Source organism: Engystomops pustulosus, chromosome 6, assembly GCF_040894005.1.
Source record: "Engystomops pustulosus chromosome 6, aEngPut4.maternal, whole genome shotgun sequence".
NCBI lineage: Eukaryota > Metazoa > Chordata > Amphibia > Anura > Leptodactylidae > Engystomops > Engystomops pustulosus.
In genome coordinates, this window is record NC_092416.1 from 44,913,345 (window position 1) to 44,925,771 (window position 12,427).

A 12,427-nucleotide genomic window follows, 5' to 3' on the forward strand; every position below is an offset into this window, starting at 1 on the left:
ATCATGATTTTGAAGCAGTCCGGTTAACCCCAGGTGTACTCCTTCTAGGGTCAGCGAGGGTCAAAAATAAAGCTCATTGCTTGATTCAGTTTGTAGCATTAGCAACTAATGATTCTCTATAGCGCAAAATGGAAAACACCAGATTTATCATTTACCACGGTAAAGAAAAGCGTAAACCAACTGATGTTGTTTGAGAGGATAGAGGCGACTAGGACAGACACACTACTCATATTTGAGAGCATTTGGAATCCATGGATCTCTGCACAGGCTTCATCTATCCTTGAGAGGGCTCTGGCTTTGTCCCCCTAGTGACATCGGTAGATCACACAAAGCTCATCGATACACATGGCTGTTACCTCTCTCACCAATAGCGATCACCTATAGTGATATTGTACTAACTCCATATTCAGGATACCTACCACCCTATACTAGTTCAGTAGCTGGCTATGTATCACTCTGAAATAATTTCTATGAGTTCCCCCTGTGAGGGGTATATGTTATGTCATGACCTATTGTAACACTTTTTTCGAAACTATAAAGGATCCTGTATATATTTTCATCAACTACCATTAGAAAGCATTGCCCCTTTCTCTACATTACCCCTCTTCATGCCTGTAAACTTAAACATTCAAATCCTAAAGTTGTATGCAAATTGCATGAGATGAGTCCAATCAGCATCTTCCCTGAAGCTGGATCTGGCTTATTTATAACTCCTGCACAGTCACACCTCCCAGTCATAGAGTGACCGCTTGCTGTGCTCTGTTATTTTGCTGAGATAAGCCAGAGGCAGATCCGGCGTTATAGATAGGTAAAGTGGGCACTGAAGGAGGAGAATCTCTTCTTTCAAATGAATCTAGAATTGTGTCTCTAGGTGCCATGGATCCGGAGATATTCAGGTTTAAATTGAGAATTTCAGGTGTTTATATATAAAAATCACTCCCGACGGCATTTTAACAGTTAATATCTTCGTTTTCCTGACACTTAGAGACACAGTTTTAGAAGAAATAAAAGAAGAAACTCTCATCTTTCATAGGAAAAAAGAAGTGAGGTTCTATGTGTCACAGAGCCAGAGATCACTGGCTGCCCATTCCTCATTCTCAGAGGCTCATTTGCAAAACAAAGAAAATTGAGAGAACAGCTGACAGGTTTCCTTTAACTTAATGTGCTATATATTTATTTAGCTTTTTTTGGATCAGCAATTTTCTTTAATTTTTTTTGTTTATATTTGTCATCTCTAGTTACTATCCCTATTCTCCAGACAAATGTAGCTTACATGCTGATCATCCAATTAAATGACTGACCACTAAATGAATGTCCCAGACAGGGGCCTGTCTAGTATCTATACACTATACTTAGCATGTGGAAAATCAGTTGACCAAATGATAACCATTTGCATTGTGTTTTCAGAAGTAAAATCCGCTCAACCCACATCTATGCTGTCAAATATGGCAGTGAGCTAGTGGGCTAAGCCAAATAATGTAGGAGCAGGGATGCGTGGGCTTGGATGTTCTGGACCGTGCTGAAAGTTACACTTCCTGGTCCCCGATCCCAGACTTTTTGTGGGTGGTAACTGTTTAAATTGTGACATGTCATCATTTTTCCTAGGATAGGTACTCTCCAATGATAGAATTACATTACACCTTTGCTGGTGGCATTTAAAGGCTAACAGCCGCAATTGGGTGCCAGCACCAATTACAGGTGATACCAGAGGGGCTGAGTGGTCGGGTAACCAGATCCAAGTGACATCACAGACCTGAGAAAGTGACATCACAGACCTGAGAAAGAACGGTCTGTCGTTTGTGGTGTGTCCTGCACCTCTCTGCCTGTGCCTGTCGGCTACAATAAAAGTCTGTACTTTTTGGTGAGTGACCCATTTTCTTATTCTTTTTTCCTTGGATTGGATTGATTGTCTTGCTTTTCATTGGAGTGCACCACCAAAGCATGCTTAAATAATCGCCTATAGTTCGAATACCTGTCTGAGGTGTGTTATGTGCGTGGAGGACGCAGTTGCCTGCTTTTTTTTTTATTCTGGTTATCTTGGATCCTGTTGAATATGTAGGTTATTTCAGGAATAACAGCACCTTCTTGGCATTCACAACATAGCTGCCCTGAATCCAAAATAAAATTAATTTTATGGAATCTTTCAAATAATCTTAAATAAAAAATAACAATTCGTTTTTTAAATAGTTTTCAGACTTTATTTTGTGGTGATTGGACAAAAAGACAAGTAATAAAGTTAGTAATGTTTATAACATGCTGTACTGTATACTGTGCACAGTCCTCCTAGACTTACAGCAGATCACAGCGGATTTACTACCCTAGAATTGTGATGTACTGACAGACATAAATTAAAAAAAAAAATCAATTTGTACATTATGGATATAAATGCTAGTAAACCAGGAAAATTTAAACTAACAGAAATGTAAGTGCACACAAAGTCTGCCTGGTAAGATGGTGAATGGTCATATATATGGCTGTATAGGACACAGGATGGGCTTGCTCCATTGGTCAGCTCCAGTGGTCAGCACAAAGCTTATGACTCTTTTTATATGGTCTTGGCTGTCCTTTTGGTTGCCAGCCATTCTTTTATGGCATACAGGAGTCCATTATCCATTGCAGCCACAGAGACCACGTGGTGGCATAAACCCATTTTATAATGTTCCTCACCAATCCTTATAAGATTGTAGATTCATAAAACCAGCAATTGTTCTTTATTGTAATGAAGTGCCCTGTAACCTACAGAACAAGGTCACTGCAAACAAAACAGTTAATCTGTGGCAATAAAATGGTTGAATATGTCAATATCTCGAGAGCTCGTTCTCTTACGCTCAAATATTTTGGAGAGGCTACAACATGACCACCTGATGACTAAAACTAATGTCTAACTAGTACCATCAAAGGGCAAATTCTGTGGTTACTAACTAGGGACACAATTGTGCTGTGCCCCATTTTTGTTCTCTGGCACTGATGGAAAGCATACGACAAGCCCTTGGTAATACATTTTAGCCCACCCTTCCCACCCCTCTCTCCTTAAGGTAAAGTGAACTGTCCTCATCGGGACACAAGATACAATCTCCATACACAATGAATTCCACTTGTATGCACATGTGCAGTCAGCAGTCGTTGGCTTATGGTTCTTCCTATAATGCCCATTATCCCTCCAGTCCTAAAACTTTCCTGAATACTTTTGGTCTCTGTTTTATGTACACAAATAGCACCGACGTAAAGAGGTTTCTACTTCTTCTTACTTTGCAATTTGAAAAGCTATAATACATTGTAATTTCACAATTTACTCCCATGTTTGTATCGCCTTCTGCTAAAATCTAGATAAAAGTTGTATTCATGGGAGACTGGACTATGGGAGACCATTGCAGCCCTACCATATTAATCCACAAGTATTTTTTTCACAGTCATAAAAAAAGAATACCAAAAAAACTGAAACCCCCCCTAAAACATTTTATTTTTTGCGGAGAAAACAGCAAGTGGCTTCTGTTCTCCAAAAAATTGAGTTGTGCATACAAGAGGAATTTACTGCATATAAATATGTATTTTGGACAAGAACACAGAGTAGAATTGCAGACAAGTCAGGGAGAAGGATCAGGCGCACACACCAGACACGCACAAGATTAAGATCTCATCAACCTAACCCTCATGAGTTTCTCAATGAAAACACAGTTAAAAAATTGTTAATCTACAGACGTACATCCATGTCACCGGATACATCTTCCCATTTCATGTACTGCGATGCGGGCGGCGGTAAACTGGTCTAAATTGAGTGGGAAGAGCTTACCTACATACATGGGTACATCCCAATAACTGTCCAGACATGATTTCCTAAATATACCACACAGATAATCCTCCTTAAGTTTTACATTTGTTTAACCCCTCTTTCATGGGTCATGTGAGATGCACAATATTAAAAAAATAACATAAAACCTAATGGTCACTTCCATTATTTGGAGGCCATTCTTCTATACATTTATGGTATCGTCAAAATGGCGACACGTTATAGTGTCAAAAATAGTTGTTAATTTATAGATTATTATTGCTATCACTTAATAAGGAAACCAAGGCATTCCCGTCACTAGGGAGAGCAGCAGTAAGAGAGAGGGACTATATGTTTTACCTGGTGGACATGGAGATTAGTCCTTAGGATACTAAATGGCAATGGACCTCTACTGGTATGTCCATTTATGTCTGTGAAAAAAGAAATTGGATCACTGATCCAGCTGTTTTTTCCTTTGGATTCACATTTTAAAGTCCAAGATAACATATACTTAAGGAAATCCCATCTAGTTAGGTTACTGAATATAGAAGTAACTTGTAATTAACCATGTATATTGTGGAGTCGTCAACTTTAAGCCAAAAGACCAAACTTTGCAACCAGTCCACCAATCCCAGTTTGTGACGATAAAGGATATCCTGGACTAAAAATGGTATCTGAGAATATTTGGTTGTTAATTATTTTATTGCCCTACGTAAGACCTATGTACAACCCTCCTGAACAATACTAGAGGCTGCTGGATGTAAACTGGTTAAAAGTAAGGGTTAAACAAATGTTACTAGGAAAAAAAAGAATTGAGAATTCATAAAACAGCTAAAAAAACTGAATAAAAGTGATAAAAAAAAATCTCCTCCAGCATCGTTATAAACACCCTGTCCTAGAAGGGATTACTCCTTTCCTTAGCATTATAACACAGCATAAGCCAAGGAAATTACTCAACGACTTCACTGGACCAAATAAACCAACAACCACCTTCCAGGTCGAATGTACTAATGGGATTGGAGGACATAAGACATTTTCCTCCACCATCCTCCTATCTAATTCTGCTGTGACAAAAAAAAAAATCACCTCACAGTCAATAATACAGAAGACAAAAAAAAAGGAATGTAAGACTGGAAGGTTCTACAATGGAGATCCCTAGTTCCCTAGAGCGTAATGATATTGATGAGATATGGGGCATTGACAGGTAGGGGGTTTAGGAATCATTCAGACCTTGCAAAACAGAAGATCATAGTACAAGAAGGCCACATTTTTACACCAGAGACCCCTCTCCTCCTTATCTTTCCTTAAGATCATGTCTCAGGCATGCAAGGCAATCAGCAGCAGGGACATCCATCAAAACTCATAACACAGGTATCTCTCACAATGAGAGTGTACGGCCCAAGCATCACACATGACGAGAAGGGGTCAAAATGCATGCACTCAAACACACCAAGGCAACAACACTGCAACCATCAGGGTGGGTCAGTGGAAAGACAGATGCAACCAACCCCTAATGAATGTAATTCAGCACTTCAATACAAAATTCAGCTTCATCTCCCCCCTCCCCCAGTAATCCCTGAATTGACTTGAATAAGGCCCTTGTGAGGTGCATAGTCCTCACGTATTACCTGCGAATAATAAACTCTCTGTTACATAAAATTGTGCCCACCCCATGGGGATTTTGGTCTGGTTGCATTATTGGAAGTCACACACGTCCACACGTATACAGACATTGCCTTCTCCTTCCTCCCCCCACACACAAAATATAAAAAGCAATAAGTTTACAAAAATAGAAAATAATTACAGCAGTGGATGGCGGGGAGAGGAGGGAAAGGGGGTCGGCCAGAAAGGAGGAAGATAAATTGGTCTCGGATTATTTGGCTGAGCAGTATAATATTGGGGGATTATTCAATGCATCCTCCACCAGGTGCAGCTCTTGATGGTCGATAAGAACGTCCTTCATGCATCCGATGTAGCCGGTGCTGTATGCTTTGGGCAGCTTGTGTGAAACACTCAGTTTCTCTATTCCACCTGCAGGTAAAGAATACACAATAATGTTACATTTTGCCATAATGGATTCTAGAAAATAGCACCATAAAGCACTATCAAATTAGGGAGCCGTCATCAAGAGACATTCTAACTAGGAATATAAATGCTGAATGAGATTTCAGGTTTGGAAGCTGCATCGGTTATCAGTCACATGTCATATCAGAAACAGTGCAGTCTATAGTGCTAGCATTACCACCAATACTATTCATCACCAAAGGACAAAAGTAGAATTTCATGTAACAAATCTTATTGTTCTACACACAAGACACCTCTTCTTATTTTAAGTTTACATCTGTGTTGGAGGTACTAATCAAGTGTCCAATAAAATGAATGACACTGTGACAAAAACCTTATGGACCCAGTAACAGTCAATAGGGTCCATAGGATACCATCAGCGCCCTTTGTTAGACAAGTCATAAGACTTTACTGTCCATGCTGTAAAGGGTGGGTAAAACAGGAGAAGGTATCGCACTGTATGTATGACCACGTCAGGAACCTGCCCAACATATTCTTACAATGGAGGGCTATAAATGAAATATGAACCTTGCCAGGTGTACCATCAGTGAAGCTGGCGGGGTACCAGGAGCTTACGGACCATGCGGCCACATTCACAGACAGCATGAACACGCAGGGAGGCACATCTGCAGGACTACCCACAGAGCTCACAGAGGCTACTCCACACACCAAGTAGCCCTGCAAGTAAATAGCATATAAATAAAATGAGCTATTAAAACAGGATATGTTTTAGAGATCAGTAAAATCTGCATATTTGGGAAATTTACTGTCTGGATCTACTAAGTAAGTAGATTCCTAATGGTTGATTTCCTTTATGAACACCAGTCCTGTATGTAACCTGGTGCCCCATAAAGGCACATTGATATCCATCATGAGAAGGTTCCGGCAGTTCCAAGAGACTAACGGGGGAAATTGTGAACCCAGACAACGCCAACAATATTACTACAAATTTGCTGAAGTTATTATGTGCTCTACTAGTAAATATTCTTGTAGAAAAATGCAAGTAGATGCCTTACACGGACAACTACTTTAAGGTGCCTCAAATCTGAAGAGTGGATCACGTCGGAAAGTCCCTCTTTTTTTTGTAAAAATCATAAAAATGACAGACATCATTCAGGCCTGCCCTGACTTGATGGAACATGAGTAGTTGTGTATCAGAACACTGGACGGGGATTAGCTATCATCTCATCTCAATTACTACTTGGCTGTTCCACTCGATTCATCGCTGTCTATCGAGCCAAGCACAACATTAAATATAGAGATACAGAAGATTATACTGGGGTATAACTCAACTCTACATCAATTATCTACTCCTCTCCCTTCCATATAAAGTTTACAGTATGAAGGATTTGTTCCTGGCATTTTCTTCATTTCAGAATTTTGTGCAGAGGCATCTGTGTCTTTATCAGGGCATATGAGACGAGAGTAATGGTTGGAAGTCCAGCTGTTGCTAAGCGGCAGCCTTTATGTTGCTGAGGCTTATTCTCCTTTTATGCACATTATACTGATCTGTCAGCTTTTCATTGCAAACATAATAATCTACCGTACATGTGTTTCCTATAGTGCAGCTGCAATGTGCATGTACTCTATGAATAGGAGTGTCATTATATGAATACATGATAGACCATTATTACACCAATATTCAAGAGATTTATGTTACAGCTTCTCTAAGTGAATGTATTCTCATCTTGTAACATGATGGCATTTCACTATACTTCAAAAGTGCAATCCACGGGAACAAAAGATGTACCCTTGATGTCCCCTTTAAAATTGGCCTGAACAATGATGATCGCAGCACCCTGGCAGGGAACTGAGAGAACCTGTCACCAGAGACCTCATTTTCACTAACGACTGTTTGTAGAAGACCAACAGACCTGGATTGCAAAGATGTATTTCTGCCTTTTCAGAGCATTTGCATGACGATACAATTGTGTGTTTTAACTTACCTTGCTCCTTGACAGAATCGTGGCCTGAGTCCCAGGTTTGTTTTGGTTTAGATTAATTTAAAACAACAACATGTGACTTGTCTGTGCTGCAGACTCCTCAGCTCTCAGCCCCCACCTCTGTGCTCCTGTACAGCTCCTCCCTCCTGCTCCTTCACTCATACAAGGACAGAGTTCACAGCATTTTGAGCTGACATCAGTGGGGGAGCAGTACAGGAGCACAAAAGTGGGGGCTGAGAGCTGATGAGTGAGTAGCACAGAACAGTCATGTGTTTTTTATATGCATCCATGTCAGGGTGAAAGGTAAGTTAAAACACACACTTCTATTGTAATGTAAATGCTCAGAAAAAACAGATAGACATCTTTGCTATCCAGTTGTATTGGGCTTCTGCACCTGTAAAACAAGACAGATTCCCTTGAAGGCATCCCTATCCAGTTGAAAGTGGCTGTTCTGTTGTTCCCTGCTTAACCTATGCCAAGACATAGATGCCCTGGAAAAATAGGAATAATTTCTAGAGAGCAGTGAACTACGAAAAGTAAAGTAAAAGCATTTCCTGCCAATATGTTAGATACACAATATGAAAATACTCCTTTAATACCAATTCATGTTTGAAATTATGTTCTTCAATTCAGAAACATTTTACCCAACCTCTGGAACTTTCTCAACCCTTAGATTGAGAAGACTACAGTGATGATTCCCCTTTTTAAGATTTCCTCTACAGCTTTACCCCCAGTTTTATGATTGTACATACAATTCTACAGAACTTATACATACCCAGCCAGAGGGCGCCATCAGTATCCAGTTGTTTTGCTCCGAGCGGAGATGATCCAAAAACTGGAGCCTCGTTGCCAACATGTAGGATGCCGTCCCTGTTATTTCTAGAATATAATTTAGAAAAAAATACAGTAAGAGGCAGCAACACTGTGAAGGTTATAAAACCTCTGGATGTTGGTAATTTATTGTACTTTAGCCCTAGGCTACAATAAACAGCTATAACCGTTATTAAAGGTGTCTGCAATTAAGTTCTTTTGCTAATCCTGGTTCTTATGATAATCCAATATTTTTATCCAACTGTCCAATTTAAAATTGGGCTGGGGCTACAATTTTAAAACATACAAATTCAACTTAAGAACAAACCTATAGAACCTATCTTGTACGTAACCCGGGGAATGCCTGTAATAACATCACTATCAAGACCCTTTTTCTTTGTGTAAAAAAAACCCCACAAAACCTTTGCAAAAGCTGCATCTATGATGCCAGCGTAAAGGTTACACAACATTAGGGTTAACATACAATCCCATGACTGCTGTAAAATGCTGCAGCTCACATTCTTCTCGTATCCGCCAATCTCTTGGAGTGATCACACAGCCGCCACCTGACCCCAATGTTTTTATAATTACTGCAATGGCAGAGTACATTGTGTCCCTCATACTCCAGCCCTGGCATGTAAAGCATGCAGAGAGCTTAGAGCCCCCAATGATCTCCCCCCCACCCATAGGCGGCAGCCATCCAAAACCATGGCCTGCAAGTCCCAATGGAGAGTCCTGTCGTTTATGGAATGTAATGTGACTACAAATCCCCTTTCATCCTAAATAGGAGAACACTTGATATGTACCTAGGTGTTACGTGGACTGTACAATTATTTATTGGCTAGTTTATTTATTTGCTTTGGTCTGTCGTTATGTGTAGCACTCATCGCAAATTGTAGGGGTCGTAAAAAGATTTTACATGGTGCCAGAATCCATATTCCCCTTGCCAACACCCATTGCTTTTAATGACATTTTTTCCACCGTCTTCTACCTTCTTATGCCTCTTGGCCTACTGGTAATTACTACTCAACTCAACTAACAATCACCTGTCACAGTGGTGGCCATCTTAATATCACCGATGGGCTGGGTCGTCAAGAGGGACCAGGAACCCAAAGAAAAGTCTACATTTTCTAAATACTTTTCTAAATACCTTTAACAAATTCCTCTCATCAACTATTTTATCCATGTTTCATAGCGGACTAGAATCCTTTGTATAAATTATAGTAAATGAGAAGCCAATAAGAATATCCATGGTAAGTCAATATACATAAGACATGTGACCTTGAGGCTTTGTATGTAATGCGCTTGGGTTATCGAGGTGCACAAAGGATGCTTTTTGATGAGAGATACAATCATCTCAACCATGAGGTGTATGGTGTTTGTAGCACAAGTTCCAGTAGTAGCGATAGAGATAGAATAGTCCAGAGGAATGCCCTGGAATCCGGAGCAGGCAAGCCCCTGCACGCCTATGTTAGCTTTTCCACCCGTTCACCATTCTGCAGATGCCTTGCTCTATTCTTATCCCAGGGGGCAGTGAAGGGCATAACGGACTGAGGGATAATCCCATGCATATGTTTATTCTTATTCACCTATCGCACTGAATCACCCTTAATAATAATAAGAATCATATACTGTATTAGTTAATATGCTATGATCATAAAATCCTACATTGATGGCGAAGATGTTATATATGCTTATAAAACAGTAAAATATCAGTAAAGAAATAGTGGCAAATTTATCAATAGGCAGGTGTCCTAATCAGTTTTTGGAGTGTCTTTTGGGGTATTTCACACTGGCACATAAGGAAGGGGAAGATTTACGTACCAGGCCATAGAGTAGGAACCCTGTGTCAGTGTGCTGCACCATAGGGGGGCTGGAGTGAATTAGCACCTGGATTCATATGTTCAATATGTAGCAAATTTGGCATAAATTGACAAAAAGTGATGTAACTTCAATGATCCTACATTTTCCAATATCTTGTTTTACCATGTCTTACCTCACTGCTTTAATGCGGATCCACTGATTGGTATTGACTGGTACAGTGGATTGCAGGACAACCGGCTTAGATCCGAGATCATAGGTCATCTGAACAAAACCACCAACCACAGCAAGGGCAATGTAGTCTGAGCGTTCGGTTCCTTTTCCACTCCATAGAATGAGACCCTGAGTGGCTTCAGTCTTGATGCTCAGCTCAAACTCATTGGTTAGAAGGGCTTTCTCACTACAATAAGAAAAACGCAATAGGTCATTTCTGTAGCCTGTGTGTATGGAGTGAGGTGTCTCGTCTCGTGCTGGTTATGACAATATCATTAGAGACTGAAAATCCTGTAGAGAAAGCTTGTGATGAAATGCTACCCCTATGCAAAGGCCTGTCTTGGCTTGAATACAACAATTATGGTACAATCTCAGTTCTATTGTATGACGGCCTTAATTCTATTCTCTATCATTTTGACAAATTTTGCTTTATAAAGGCATTGTCAGAATATGAAAAAACCCAGTGTATACAGTCATCTTCTTGTATTGTAAGTTGTATTCAGTACATGCCACAATTTTCTTTGGATTGGATACATCAAGAATGAAGTTATGTAAAACACTGATACACATCACATCTACAAACCACTGAAAGCACATTAACAGCACCACACAACATCACAAACCGCCTCCACTTTCCATATTTAAGGCTGCGAGTTATACATATGGTGAATGGATACTACTTATGACAGAATTAGCAAAACTTCTGGATGCTTTCATCACCCACACAGCAACAGCTGAGCAGACAGGGAAATTTCCTTGAGGGAAAAACCCAGATGGGGTGTTATGGACAGCGGGTCCTTATTCAATTACATCTTCTGCTCTAAGAACCTAAAGTCATTCAGTAGTCGCACACATGGTTCTTTATTGGTTCCATATAGCCTAAAGTTTAAAACAACGATTCAAAGTTTCATTCAAGAACTTTTTTTTGCAATTCAGGTGATCGGACCCCCATTCTCTTATGACGGCTAATGCTTCTAGGGAAGTAGACTTAAGAGCTGAGAGGCCTTGGGTGAGACTACCCCAGTGTGGTTTAGTTTCCTCTCCTGTTGGCATCTAAACCACTTCATATGCAGGGCAACATTAGCAGACGATCTTGTCACTAGAGATCACCTGCCCTTCAGGCAGTATTTTCGTGAACACAGACACAAAAATACTGCCTGAGTGGCGGATGAACAGCCAATCAGGCAAATTGGGCTTATTCTTGCCCATGTTTACGAGTCCCTGACTTCCCATTCAAGTTTATGGCAGTGTGAAAAGTATGGACGCCTAACTTTCTAGGTTCTAGGTCTAGGCAAACTGAAGCCCCTAGCACTAGCTATGGCTATAATTGACCAGTTGGACCTAGAGAACCAATCATAGCCATAACCATAGTTGCTAGTCGAAACCCGAACACAAATGTTGGATCTGCTCATCTCTACTTTTCACATGGACCAACACCAAAATCGAGACTTTGCCTGTGGTATGTCTTCTGCTATTTGGAAAACAATTTCTCTTTTGCATGATCAGCAAAGCGTTGATCTATTTGACATGCATATAAAAAAGTTGCATGTCTTTGCAAATCTCTATTTTTGTTAAAAAATTCTGCTGCATTTTAAGCCACCCTTGCTTCTTTTACAAAAACTGAAAACGAGTCAGTTCCTCTTATATGTCTTATTAAATATACTACCAGTCCCTGTGTTCCCTGACACAAAATAAGGCTACATATACATGAATCGTTTCATCCTTGTGCTATGGTTTTTTTCCCCCATGGATGGCACACTGTCACATTCACATCCATGGGCTTATTCCTGCCCAGGTTTACGGGTCCCTG

At 40.2% G+C, this 12,427-nt stretch overlaps 1 protein-coding gene across 17 annotated transcripts in view; it reads right to left on the reverse strand.

The window, feature by feature from the left end:
* Positions 1–2,175: 2,175 nt before the first annotated feature.
* Positions 2,176–12,427, reverse strand: part of AGRN (agrin) — a 334,557-nt gene continuing 324,305 nt past the window's right edge. For all 17 annotated transcript variants that reach the window (XM_072155891.1, XM_072155888.1, XM_072155904.1 and 14 more), the window contains 3 exons: positions 10,580–10,804; positions 8,549–8,652; positions 2,176–5,797 (listed from right to left, as the gene is read on the reverse strand). In XM_072155891.1, coding sequence (XP_072011992.1) covers positions 5,640–5,797; positions 8,549–8,652; positions 10,580–10,804 — 487 coding nt within the window. In that variant the 3' untranslated portion in view covers positions 2,176–5,639. The remainder of the gene's footprint in view (positions 5,798–8,548; positions 8,653–10,579; positions 10,805–12,427) is intronic.